This window comes from Girardinichthys multiradiatus, chromosome 2 (genome assembly GCF_021462225.1).
Source record: "Girardinichthys multiradiatus isolate DD_20200921_A chromosome 2, DD_fGirMul_XY1, whole genome shotgun sequence".
NCBI classification, from domain to species: domain Eukaryota; kingdom Metazoa; phylum Chordata; class Actinopteri; order Cyprinodontiformes; family Goodeidae; genus Girardinichthys; species Girardinichthys multiradiatus.
In genome coordinates this window covers 46,210,974-46,225,734 of record NC_061795.1, presented here as the reverse complement: position 1 = coordinate 46,225,734, position 14,761 = coordinate 46,210,974, and the positions used below count along the sequence as shown (strand labels likewise).

At 40.2% G+C, this 14,761-nt stretch overlaps 1 protein-coding gene across 1 annotated transcript in view; it reads left to right on the top strand.

Annotated features, from left to right (window-relative positions):
- Positions 1-8,152: 8,152 nt before the first annotated feature.
- The window catches only part of cbln1 (cerebellin 1 precursor), a 32,894-nt gene continuing 26,285 nt past the window's right edge, over positions 8,153-14,761 (top strand). Inside the window, exons 1-2 of the mRNA XM_047355282.1 lie at positions 8,153-8,773; positions 9,753-9,872. Of these exons, the coding sequence (XP_047211238.1) occupies positions 8,516-8,773; positions 9,753-9,872 (378 nt within the window). The 5' untranslated portion in view covers positions 8,153-8,515. The remainder of the gene's footprint in view (positions 8,774-9,752; positions 9,873-14,761) is intronic.

The following is a 14,761-nucleotide window of genomic DNA, read 5'->3' as shown; positions in this document are numbered from 1 at the left end:
GCTTATGCAAATTTTACATCAAGGACCCTTTAAATTAAACAGAACAGTGTTGCATGTAGCAGGGGATCAAATTAAGTTATAGACAACAAGATGATGTGGTCCTGTGCAGAGACCTTCAACAGGAACGTCAGGGGTTTGCAGCCTGGTGGAAGAATCCCATTGTGAGCAGTGGTTCCTTAGGGTGAGGACTTCATCTAATCATGAGGAGCTTCGAGTAGAGTCACTGCCTCTCCTCATAGCAAGAAGCCCGTTTGGTTGGTGCGATCATCTGTAAACAATTTTGCTGGGGAGGCACCTTGTCACATGTCCCTCCAAAAGGCCTTGGGACAGACCCAGGACCGTTCGGAAATGATATGAATTCGGACTTGGAGTGGCGAGACGTCGCCTTGGAAGAGCTAAAGCTTAACTCTTAAATCTAGATCAACTTAACATCACACAAGACAGTTGCTTTTGAATTAATTTAGGGTCTCGATGAACATCTCAGTATTATTTTTTATTTATTAAGGGAAAAAAGCAGGTGGCACATGAGGTCTGTTGAAACCAAGAATGTGTTACTCCTTGTGAGGATGACCTTAGTCAGACTTTAGTAATGATGTTAGAGGCCTTCATGGGTCTTAAATAATCCTCACCTTCTTCTAACGAGGCCAAAAATCTCTGCAGCTGCAAACATTTTTTGAACGTCTAAGCTCCAACAATTGTATTTGCATGCAGCTTCAAGACAGAACACACAGAAACAGCTGTTTTGTGTTTTTTCAGACGTCTCTTTTTCACTGCATTCGGTAGGATGACTGTTATAAACAGGACATGACAACCTTGCTGTGCACTTGGCAGTCTAGAACCAGCAACCGTCACATTCACCAATATCTTGTCAACAAAATGCAATCATCTTCTGAAAAATCAGATTACAGGCCGTGCTTCACATTTCTAATTTGATTATTTCATCAGATCACTTGATCCGGTGACAGACGATAATTCACTTAATGGCAGCCACACTTCAAAAATACGCCCGTAAATGCAGGAGGATATGGTAATTAATCTTATGCCAGGAAAAGCGTTTTAAGTGACCTATTAGATTTGAGACGGCCTGTCGCATCACAACATGATGAAGCCGATACGTCAATATGAGGATTAGGAAAAATAGAGCTGCTTCTACAAGGTGTGACAAATAGGTCAAGAGGCAGGGAAAGTCAGTAACTCCTTCATTATGGTCTAATTTTCCATAAAAACATAAACACAAGATGCTGAAATATTATAAAGAATTACGACAGTCCATTTTAAGTAATACATGCATGAACTTTTTAAAGAGAAATGTTGCTGTTATCCAGACATGGTTGCCTGTAGCCTCTTTGGCGGCACAAAGTTTATAGCAATCACAAACATACCTTTATTATCTTTATTTTTTTGTAGTTTTTATACTGTTCTTGTATGTCTTTATTTTTAATTATAAGTTTTTTATAGCCTCTTTCCCCTTCTCCCTTAAGACACTGTGCCTTTTGCAAAACTGCAGTTGTAAATAAGAATTGTTCTTAATCTGTCTTGCCTTTTAAATAAAGGCTGAGTGATGAAATAAACAGTCAATAACAAACAGGACAGCAAACACCTGAAAGATTTGGTGACTGCTTCTAGGTCTGCTCCACTGGCATCTGGAAAATTTGTCGCAAATATCCAGAGAGGATTTGTTTTCTTCTAGTTTTCTTAGTGATGCAATACAAAAATCAGAGCACAGTAATGGATAGAACACTGTAGACAGAAAACAGAGGTGTGGCTTCATTATTCTGCGCTATTTTGTTCTATTGGATGAGAATCCAGCATAAAACATGCTAGCATGATCCCAGGAGGCAAGCCTCCGATCATCAGACAGCTTTACCTGCTGGTTTCTGGTCGAACCTTCTCGCTCTGTGTTTACCTGCCTCACTGTGCTCGAGTCGATCTGAGCATGCTCAGTGCATCTGTGTGGATGTGTGGTGATAATGCGGGTTCTGAAATTTCTCCTCTGAGATGTTCTGTTAAGCCAAAAGAAAAATCTGAATATAACAGGAAAAATAAACAGTTATTTGGTTTTTCATTAAAAAATGCTGTGTAATGTTTTTTTTGTTTTTTTTTTTCTGGAAAAGAAATGATTTAATTACAGGAAAACATACAAAATTAGCCTACCTGCTCATAGCTACTGATACGCCTTCTACTGAATTAATGTCAGTATAACACTTATTGTTGTCATATATGGGCTGATCAAAGCAGGATTGTTCTATTGGGTCTAAGAGCTGCAGACCCCCAAACACCAGATTAAAGCCACATGTGAACAATGGTGACAGAGGCATCATAATATGGCGGTGATTCTTATACCGCAGTGTCGGGTCCATTTAGTGCATACCATTGATCATGGACCAGACTGAATATTTAAAAGTACTTGAATATGTCATGCAGCCTTATGAGGAAATGTCCCACACACGTCAGTAAGCTAGCAACATCTTGGTTCCAGACTTATAAGATTAAAGTTATAGTTATAGAGTGGCCAGATCAATGCTTGGGCCATAATCCAATAGAAAGGTTGTGGAGTGACATCACATATGCTAAACCAGGAAGTGCAGATGAACAATGGAATCGGGCCCAACCTTCCTGGGCTGGATTACCTGTTCACAGGTGTCAGAAGAAGGTTGACTCCATGCAGCTCAGATACGAAACAATCTCATATTTGCTCAGTGATTCACAGGAAAGTTAGATCTTGAAGTATTTTCTCAGTATATACAGCAAATGTTGGGGTTTGTAAATAAAAATGCTAACATTGCTTATTTTAAAAGTCTAATAAATAGTTTTCCTCACTTTCTGTAGAATGAGAACATATTGTTTTGCAGTGTTCCCAACAGATTTGCATGGTATGAAATATAAGCTTTTATAGGTATTGAGCATAACTAACTTTTCTGAACATATTACTATTATTTTAAACACAATTGTGCGTCTTGTTGATATCAGTGACAAGGTTGATGCTGTTCATGGACATCTGGTCTCACACAGCACCCCCACCAAATGAACCCACCAAAATGACCCAATCTGTTGCTTTATGCTATATGGCCATCACCATATATTTTTGTTCCTTTCATGAAATTCAAGTCTGTACCCAGTACCGGCCACTCCAAAATCTTAATAGTACTTTCAGTAGGAAGCATGTTGGTAAAATTATAATATTACTTCAAACCTAAATCTGGCAGGGGCCTGAACAACATTGTGCTTAACTGTATAGGCCAGATATAGTTGATCTTTTTATTATTAAAAGTATATCAACTATTACAATGGTATTGGTGATATTCTCCACATGGGACAGAGACCCTGTACTCCGACTGATTCAGGCCATTCGGACACGCTGAAGGATGTCAGGGGGTCCAGATAATCCATCCTTTGTGTGGGTTGTTTTAGGCCCCCAGCTTGTGTGTAGGTGCCCTCAAGGACCCACTGATTCAGGTATCAGTTAATGGTGGCATCTCCATCCAGTGCTGGCAAAGGTGCCTACTACACTCTGTGTCTGCTGACCTTCACTCACTTCTTTGACTGAATGTTGGTTGCTCCAGTAACTGCCTGATAACGCTATCCCTCTCACTCCTGACCTGCCACTAGCCTCTGACTGCTGTTTCAGACAAGCCAGCTACTTTTCCATCCCCACTGCTGCATGTGATCCAGATTACATCCGAATTGGACCATTCCTTCTGGGTGCTGAAGAGGTTTTGTCAGTGAGTTTCTCTTTAGTGTTGTCCATGCAGAGTCTTGATCAGTAATGGCAGAGATGTTTTACAGGTAATCAGGGGGACAGAAGGAGACACATGCAGAGCTAGGACAGCTCTTATGATTCAGAAGCAATAGATGTGATGTTCATGATGTCATCACAAGAACACTTCCATCTACAGATAATACCACACCATCCAGTTTAATTCCAGTAAGACTAGTGTCTCCATCAGTAACACTGAGCTTTGTGTAACTTTGACAACTGAGACACAGTGAAGCCATAATGCCAACAGAGCAGCATGATCCTGGGAAAGAGGAAGGAAATGGGGATTTGTGTGTCTTCTGCAGCAGAAAAGACGGACAGACGGAGAGTAGATGTGGCTCGTCCCCGGTGCCTGGCATCACACAGAAATCTTTCTGGCCTGTCACTCACCGTCAGCCTGTATTAGAAGCTGAGGGAAAACCCACTGGGATAGAGACAGGGGTGACAACAGCAGGAATTACAGCAGAGAGGAAAACCAGAGAGAGAGAAAGCAAGACAGAGACTGGAATGACATGGAAAAATGATTAAATCCCAAAAATAATGGAACAGAGTAGAAAGACGGACGGAAATATAATGAGTGAGATGACTTTAAAATATGAATGAGAAAACTGAAAACAAACTCACAAAAGCATTTTCCTGTGGTCAGAGAAGCTCTTCTATTAACAAAAAATGTACAATTACTAAAAAAATCCACCAGGATACAAAAATGATCAGTTTCCAATGCCGGATTTCATCAAGACACCAAATGTGTCTGTGAAGTGGCCATCCAGATCACCCCAGCAGGGTTCACACTGGACAGGTCCATTCCTTTCACTTGGCTATTGAAGGCTGTTTGGACATTTGAATAGGACATTCAGGACAGACGAAGAAGTTGTTGATTGGAAAATATATTAGGGATGTAACAGTGGACAGTACCTGGCTTTATAATCATGGTGTGGTCCATTTTCAGCATGTTTCAATCGAGAAAAAAAAATACTATTTATGCTACAGTGAACAAAGAATATAAAATGTTCCCAAATGTATTGTGATACATTGTGATACATCCTACTCTTTGCTTCATTTTGGTGTTGCTTTTTAAAGTTGCTCGGTAAAACTTAGAGTTCTGCACTTTAGTTCCACACATAAATGTTCTGTGTTGCTAGATTTGTTCGGTATGCATGATGGTATGCGTGAGCTGAACCAGAATCGTTGTTATTAAAATCTTTGTCAGGAATAAATGTAGAGTTGCATCCCTGATACATACCCATCAAAAAAACAAAAACTAAATATACTTATTTGGTTTCACAGCAGAGTAGCTGACTACACTGACTGTTAGGTGTTCATTGAGTTCATCAGAGAGGCAGTCTGGGTGAGGAAACTGTCTCTGTGGTGGCTAGTTTTAGCAGACAGCGCTCTGTAGTGCAGACCTGAAGGTAAACGTCTAAACAGCTTGTGTCCAGGGCTCTGGAGAGATGCTAGCCTCCCTTTTCTTGACCATAGACCTGTACATGTCCTAGATGGAGGAAAGGTCAGCCAGGGTGATCCTCTCTGAAGAACTGATTGTTTGTTGCAGTCTGGACCTGTCCTGTTTTGTGGATGAGCCAAACCTCACTTGATGGAGGAAGATAGGACAGACTAAATTATGGCAGTGTAGAAAATGACCATCAGCTCCTGTGGAAGCTTGCACTAATTGAGTTGCTGCAGGACGTTCAGTTATTACTGGTTCTTCTTCTAAGCAGTGTAGCGTCTATGTGTGAGGACCATCTCAAATCAAGAGACAGGGTGTTTCCTTGGAACCGCAAGTAATCAACAGTAGACACTGTGTTGAGGATAGTGAGGGATGGGAGTGTGGGGGTGTCCTCTGGAAATCTACCATCATCTCCACTGTCTTGTTCTGGGTAAGCTCAAGGTGGTTTTGAAGGTGCCAGTGGACCAGCCATCTACCATCTGCCTATATGCAGACTAGTCACTGTCCTGGATCAGACCAGACCAGTCATCTGGGTACTTCAGGAGTTTCACAGACGGGTCGAGAGAAGAGGGCCATCAGGAGTGATGGTTCTTGTTCAGGAGAAGATGTTCCCCATCTTCACCTGCTGCTGGTTAGTCAGGAAACTGGTGATCCAATGACACTGACATCTGGAGGAGAGTGGTGTCTGGCTTTGCCTTGTTGACCTGTTACCTCCATGACCAGTTCTGAGAATGGTGTAGAAAAATAAGTTGATGGATGGGATGGATTTATCAACAGACTGATTGGGAAAATCTATGCCATCAATAGTCTTTGAATGGTGTCTCTGTGATGTAGAGTCTGCTGTGTAGCAACTATCAGCTACTTTGAGAGTCTTTCAGTGTTTAACCCTGTCTCTCCTGGACATAGCTACTGGCTGAGCTTCTGCTGTGACTGTATGTACTCTCTTTCATACACTAGACTTGAACACTATCTTAAAGTTCATCTGCTTAGATGTATTTCTCTCCTAGGTGAAGCCACTAAAAGAGCTACAACCATTAACGTTTTACTTTTCTTTCCCATAGAGGGTACTCCTGGATCAGTGCTTCATGTTCTTTTTGGGTCTCTTCCCTGTCTTCTTTAACCCCCAGTTCGTTGTGGCAGATGGCCGCTCACACTGAGCCTGGTTCTGGTTCTGCTGGAGGTTTCATCCTGTTAAAAGGGAGTTTTTCCTCTCCACTGTCACTACATGCATGCTCAGTATGAGGGATTTATGCAGTCAATGCCAGCGGACTGTATCCAACTTGAAATCTGTATGATTGAATTGACTTTGTAAAGTGCCTTGAGACCACGTGTTGTGAATTGGAGCTATATAAATAAAACTGAATTGAATTGAATTGAATTGAATTGAGAGAACTTGATTGGTTAAGATAAGATAAGATAAGATAAGATGGAGAAATTCACTTGTCATAACATCTCTTTGTAACACACAAGTGGGGTGAAGATAGTCAGGAAAATGTGGAATCAAAGGAGAACAAGGTAATTGTACAAAAGCAAGTAGTAATAATAGAATAGAATAAAATTAAATGAAAATAAAATAATAAGTTCACCATCAGTGTTATAACTCATCGGTACCATGAATGCCATCTGAAACACCTATTCATTGAGTTAACAACTTGATGTTTGGGTTTTTGTCAGCTGTAAACCATAGTCATCAAAATGATCAGAAATAAACACTTGATATACAGGTCTGCAAAAAGTATTAGCGCCCTTTGAGATTTCTTCTGTTTTTGCTTTTTGTCACAGTTAAATGTTTCAGATCATCAAATAATGTTTATTTCCAGACAAAGATAACCGTAATAAATGTGAAAAAAGTAATTGCCCCCTAATCCTAATAATTAGTAAGCCACCAGGTAATGAGTCTTAAATCTCTGTGGAGGAATTTTGGCACTCTCTTTTTTGCAGAATTGCTTTAATTCAACAAGATTGAAGCAACAAACTAGCACCAGACCATCACACTACCACCACCGTGTTTGACAGCATGGTGTTGCCTATGTAAAATGCTGTCTTAGCTTTATGACAGATGTTATGGGACACACATCTTCAAAAAGGTTTCCCTTTTGTCTCACTAGTCCCAAGTCTTTGAGAATCATCAAGATTGTTTTGGAAAGTGTGAGATGAGCCTTTGTGTCCTTTTTTTCACAGCAGTGGTGTTCACTCTTTCCCATTGATGTTTTCTTTGTCTACTCTTTGGCAAGTGAGTCTTTCAGTGCTTTAGGGGATGTCCTCAGTTCTTTTTTGACCTCCTGGATGAGTCGGAGGAACTTTGGAGTAACTTTGGTCGATTTTGGCCTTTTTCTGGGAAGGTTCGCTGCTGTTCTACATTTTCTCCATTTGTGAAGTACCAACGGCCAATGGGTGTCAGTTTGTTTCTGATTTGTACTAGAATTTCTTTAGACTGGGCCACGATGAGTGGCTTTTCGAGATCTTTCAGCCTACTTCCTGTTGTTATACAGGTTCTGTTTATTTGATTTCTTGATTCTGCAGTTCTGATGGTTTCATGGGGTCAGGGTATGGTTATGTCGTTAATATTATTTATTTAACTGTATCTAAGGTGGGCAATTACTTTCCCACATAGGGATAGCTTGGATAGTACCAAAATCCTCTGTTCACTCAGGTTAGATTTGTTTGTTATTAAAATGTGTTTGATGATAGATAGATAGATAGATAGATAGATAGATAGATAGATAGATAGATAGATAGATAGATAGATAGATAGATAGATAGATAGATAGATAGATAGATAGATAGATAGATAGATAGATAGATAGAACGGGGAGTCCGGGGTTGACTTAAGGGGGGTTGAAGGGCGGGAGAAGGAGCGGTCGGCACGCGGTGATTGGAAAATCTCGCAGACGCGCACGCGCCAATCCGTGATGAGTGTCGGTTACCGCGGGGAGGGAGGCTTCTGCTCTTCGCGAGCCTTTTGTGTTTCGAACTCTCACATCTCGCGTATCAATAATTGAGGCGCGCGCCAGAGAGCAGACGGAGCTTCCCCTCCCGCGCGCTGCTATGAGTGCTGCTGTCCTCCCGCTCGGCACGCGACTCTCCCTCTGTGCGTTCTGGAACAGGAGCCGCTGACAGGTGAGACAGGAGGAGGAGACCAGGTGAGACCGGGACTGGACTGGAGCGGAAACAGCGAATCCGTCCGGGTCGGGGTTTACTGTTACACCCTGAAGAACGGAGCGGCTCCCGCAGGGTTTAACTTCTACTGTTGGTTTTGGGTTTTTTTTTTTTATTAAAGAGGAACTATTCGGTTCTGTTTCTGGTTCGGTATGTTGGCGCTGTGCCTGCTGAGTGCCGCCTGGCTTGCTGCTGGCCCGGTTCGAGCTCAGAACGAGACCGAGCCAATCGTGCTGGAGGGGAAGTGCCTGGTGGTGTGCGACTCCAACCCGACCTCGGACCCAACGGGCACGGCGCTCGGCATCTCGGTGCGCTCCGGCAGCGCGAAGGTGGCTTTCTCCGCAGTTCGGAACACCAACCATGAACCGTCCGAGATGAGCAACCGGACCATGGTCATCTACTTTGACCAGGTGAGTGTAAATCATCTCCTGTGTTGGGTTTTAAAGGTCCAGAGAGTTGTTGTGACTTCGTTTTGGGTCAGTTTTATATTCATCTTACATTTGAATTCTGCAGATTAAAGAGAGATAAATGTTTAATTTGGCTCAAATACTGTAAAGAACTATTGTTATTATAATTATAAATATATATATTTTTCTGTGCCGCATCGATTTGTAATTTGTTTTCCAATTTGTCTTTTCTTTCAAAGCTCCAAGCAAAAAAAAAAAAAAACAAACTATAGTTTTAAGGACATAGCACATTTATTTGTACAGCCACGTCCATGATCGAAAATGCATAAAAAATGAAAAAGCTAAAAAAAGTTTCTGTAGATGTTATAAGTTTCAATGTAAAAAAAAAAAAAAAAACAACCTATAACTTTTGGTCAAATTAAATGAAATCAGTCTTATTCCCTTGCCTTTTGTTGCTGTTGGAAAACTGTATCCTGATTAGGAATGTTGTTAGATTTTGTCAACTTTTCCAGCATGTATTTTTGGATATTTCCCTTTAAAATAATTGACTAATTGCGGAGCTCTCGGGGCTGATCATTGTGCCATAAAAACCTGTTAATTTTTCAGCCACAGCCACTCAGTTACATGTCATTCATAAAATCAGACAACCAGCTGCAGAAATAAAGGATGTGAAATAAAAATCTGAGGATGTGGGGCTTTAGGTTCCCAGCAGAATGTTTTGGAAATAATACTGTAAAGAAAATATTAAAAATAACACTTTTTTGATGTCAGATTATGGCAAAAAAAGTTATTTCCCAAAGATAACGTAACCATGGCATGACAGGAAATCATTAATGAATATAGCACCTGAGAGTATCTAAATTTTTAGATTTAAAGTCAATTTGTTTTATTTATTTTTTATTAAAAAATGTCATGGTGATCTTAAAGAACCATTTATGTTTTATATAGAAAACCAAATAAAATAAATTTTTTTCTCTTCCAGGTTTTAGTAAATGTTGGGAGGAATTTCGACGAGGAACGAAGTAATTTCATCGCGCCCCGGAAAGGGATTTACAGTTTTAACTTTCACGTAGTCAAAGTCTACAACCGCCAAACCATACAGGTAGATGTTCAATAAGTCTGAATTAGTGTGTGTGTTAATGTGTGTGTGCATGCACAGATCACGCCGTGGACCATTTGCTGTTTATTTTCTCGTAAAGGTGGAGTTTCACTCTGATCTGCAGTTGTTCTGTTGGTGTTTAAGATGATATTTCCCTGGAGATGTGAGGCGGGCGTTGGCAGATGTGGGCTGATCGCCCGTCTCCCGCTGACCCAATCAGGATTAATCAATACATGCACAGAGAACAAATGAAGCATGTGTTCCCAGTGGGAGGCCAAGGTGGGAATCTGTTAGGAGAGCCATGATGGTTTTTCCTAATCAACACAAAACAAAATGCTGTTTTTCACATTTCTTTTAGTATTTTTTAGGTTAAACATAGGATAAACAGACCTGAACATAAAATTTTATCTCCAAACGACATTTGTTTCTCCTTAAGGAGCCCTTTTTACAACTCCATAGTTGCTGTCTTCACTCTTTTGATGTGTCAACTGACTCTAAAACCCATTTTTTGCCTTTAACATGCACGCCGCGCTGCGCTCAAAGCCACTTGGCTGTAATTACATGTATCTCTTGCAAATTATATTGTTGTGTAATTATTGTTGTCCCCCCTGAGGGTTTGGCATCATAATTTTGCTGCTTTTACTTTATTATTGGGGGCCTAAATTAATGAGCAGCAGCAACAACTGGAGGAGCAGGTGATAATCAACTGGAAGTCCACTGGTCATAGCTGCTTGACTCATAACACTGAGGTAATCAAGACAGTCCGATCATGCGGAAAATGATGATTTCTGTCCTGATGTGTCACCATTAGTGCAGATTTGTTCTAAATCAGCACTTGAAATTAATTTAGCACAACTAAAACAGCAAATTAATTTAACTTTTACTAAGTCTCCTGCCTGGAGGGCATCTTTTACTTTAGTTTTCTGCTCATTCCAGAATTTGTAAATCAGCAGAAATATGTCAGTTCTGACATGAGGCGGGCGGGCGCTCTTCATCAGCTCTGCTTCCACCATCCATCCGACGTGCCGCTCGCCCTGAAACCTGCGCTGCTCGTCCTCCATCATCTGTCCTGCACATCTGCTGGGCTGAAAGCTCCCACTGTTTAATCGCCTGAGAGGCGGCCACCGTGGCGCGTTCAGGAGACCAGAGGCAGCGGGAGGGTAAATATGGAGAAATGAGAGGGAAGAAGGAAGAGAACGATGGAGAGCAAACAGGGATTAGATGAGTTGGGTGGATTTGAGGGAGGGAGGGATGTGAACAAAGATATTGGTTGAACAAATAATTGGAGAAGATGGAAGGAGGAGGAGGAGGAGGTTCAGAGAGGTATGAAGAAGGCCAGACATCTGGAGAAACTATTGATTAGCACTTCTCAGATGTGGAGGGAAGAATGAAGAGTTTGTTTCATCCTCTACCCGAAGATGTGGATATGGATATGTAAGAGGTAATAGAAGCAGTCCTTTTTTCCTACCAATTAAACAAAAGTGTTACAAACGGACGATATTTGATCTGCCTGCAATTTGACCCTTCAGCTCAGCAAGTTCCCACTGATGGAGAACTTATTTACAACATTTCTGCATATCAAACCCACATCTTACTTTAAATGCAACTGTTATTTTCAGTGGATACAGCGGTACTTTACCAAATTGGGATAAATAAATTCAAAGATCCATTCCTATGTCCCTCGTGCTGGCTAGTGGTGAAAACTCAAGAAAATCTCAGGTTTCTGTTTGTTACATGATTTAGAAGACCAGAAGATAAAACAACTTTTTTAGGTGGATTCATTTTTGCTGCTGATATTAATTTCCCTCTTATGAACAAAAAAATAACTAAAGTTTTCTCCAAACAGCAGTTTTTCCAGATATTCTGGAAAAACTGCTACCTACTGAAGATCCACCAGTCATGTTTCCCAATTTCTTTTTAGTTCTAATCTGCTGATTCAGGTTTTTACAGATTCAGGTTATTTTTTATTTTATTGTATGAGCTGTCGCACATGAAAAATGAGCTGGCGCTTTATTGCTAGAGGTAGTAGTTTAAAATTTGACAGGAAATGAAGGAATTACAAGATTAACCCCATTCGTGTATCAAAGCATACATACATAATTTTTATCTGATGTTTCATTAAACTCAAAAGAAGGGCATCAAAGTACTTAATGCATTTATAGCCGAATATTGTGAAACTTTGTTTAATGGATTTCATGAATAGGGAAATTTGTTTTTCAGTTTTTGACCTAAGAAATACCAAACAACTGACTGATTGGTGCACTTAGACTCTACAGATTTACGAATAATTTATTTTAGTAAAGCTATAATGTTGTTTCTAAGACTCATTTTAAATCCTCACATTTTTATCTTAAATAGGTCTTAGGGTTGCTAACTGCACTTTATGTGTGTGTTTACTATAGTTCTGGTCAGATGTTTCCATCACCTCATCATGTCCTCTTAATGATGTGTTTTCCACGGTGGAATGAGACACAGAAGTTGAGTTATTTTAATAACAAGAGTTGAGTGCACAGGTCTGAATTTACTAATATTTGGTTAAATGTCTCCATTGCACCTCCACCACACTTAACATTAACACGCTTCTGGCATCATTCTACCCGAATATTTTGACCACTCTTTTTGGTTGATTTAGTGGGGTTCAATCAACTTGGTTGGTTTCATCTCCTCCAGTTGGCACACACTTACACACAGCAGCGCTGCAGACACAGATGCTTAGCCCCTCTCCTTCCCTTGTGAGTGTGAGCTGGTGCTGGGAGTTTAAAACTCTTATAACATGGCAAGTACGTCCAGAAAAGAGACGTCACAGCATCTCAATGACGCAGACGGAAAGCAAAAGCACAACAGCATTGCAACTCTGGTGAACCATCTCAAGGGACACTCTGATGCTGGTCATAACTTTTACTAGGCCAATCAAAACTTCTGTTTCTACAACAGTGAAATATTAAACATGCCAGATCGCATAGAAAAGGTTATGTTTAAATATTAGTAACTTGCTAATAGCTCCAATTTGTCTGGGTTTTCTGCTGGTACGAACTGGTGCATGGCAAACTGCTCCATTGGGTTTGAAACATCTAAAACTAAAAAGGTTTGAAATGATGAAGGGCTGAAATGACCTGCACCCCTCCTGAAATAAAAATCCACCAACTGAACCCAAGGTGTACATACTTTCAACTAGGGGTGGGTAAAAATATGGATTCCTTAATGCATTGCAATATATTTTTTTCATAATTCAATATCGATTCAGAAAATCCTCAGAATTGATTAGTTACACCCGGTCTTCCTCGCCAGTTGGTGGCGGTAATGCACCAAATTAGTTGTTTGCCAACCACCAATAAACCCAAGAAGAAGAATCACCATAGCACCCTGGCCAGCTGTGCACTCAAGAAAAAAACATAAGTCGCTGGAACTCCCACAGTATAAACTAATAATTGATGCAGCAACACATTGGAACAGTGTATTTAGCATGCTGAAGAGTGTTTTAGAGCAGCAACTAGCTGCACTTCTTGCCACTGAAGTTTGGAGGCAGGAAAAAGATCTGTGAACTTCCAGAGACAGACGTAACGGCAGCAGAGGATGCTGCAGAGGCTGTGACGCCACTAAAAAAAACCACATTGGAGATGTCTTAGGAAGACACCCCAACTCTCTCTCATTGAACCACTGAGAGCAAGACTTCTGCAGGAGATGCGACCAGCCCCAAATGACTCTGTGATGGTGAAGGAGATGAACAGGATCTCCAGAAAAGATATTTATTGTTCCACATCATCCTGACTTTGTTTTATTCATATTTCTTTCTTTTTACTATACACTATCATGTTTTATAAAATGTCATCATAAAAAAGATTTATTGTAGTTATTTTATTTTTATTTGAAGGTACATAGGCTTGAAGGATGAACTCTGGTCCTGCCTTTTCTATCTGATGAGCATGAGTAAATCTTCTGTTCATTTTTATTATTCTATATCTATAACAACTCCCACAATGGATTTGAAACTAACTGTATAACCATTAAATTATAAAGCTATTCTTTACTAACCTGTTCCATTTAATTTCAAAATGTTAATGTATACAATGTTAAAGTGATGTATACGATGGATGTTCATATGAGTAGGAAAATAAATAAATCAAAAAATTATGAGCAGGTACTCTAATGAATTATTTGCGTGCTTCTGCTTATTACTGAATCAATATCAAATCGAATCGATGTTGAATCGAATTGTGACCCAAACAATCGAAATCGAATTGAAGTGTAAAGTTCTTAACAATACACATCTCTACTTTCAACAAGGATATTAACACCTACGCAAGTGTTAGCTTGCCTCCTGCTTTATGATATCAGAAAAAATGCGTTTTAATTATTTCCTTTTACCAGATTGCCTACCACTTATTAGTTATGTGATAATTAACAAAATGAACATATTTTAGAAGTGCTGTTGATTATAATTTTCTGATCTTTACTAGAAAAAACATAATGCCTTGAAAACATTTCAGATTATGGACAATTATATTGAATATCAAGTATTCCTAATCTTTTTTCTCCACTTTGTGCCGTGCACCAAAACTGAAGCAGCCCCACAACATGATGTTGCCACCTTGACTCCTCCAAATATATCTTTTGCCAAGTGGCAGAACATCTCTTTGTCTCGTGTGACCATCAAACCTTCGTCTAGAAGAATCAATTGGCTTGAACATGTGGGCAGCTGCAGATTTCAGTCATGATTAAAGGTGTTGATCTTGGAGCAGAAGCTCCGTGGTCAGAACCCTCTCAGTCCATGGTGATGCTTCACTGTGGATAGAGACACTGGTGTTCCACCAGTTTCCAGTTCATGGCTGACTTGAGCTTTGATGGCTGATTGGTTGTCTCTTAACATCATAACTAATTTCATGTTGTTCTGG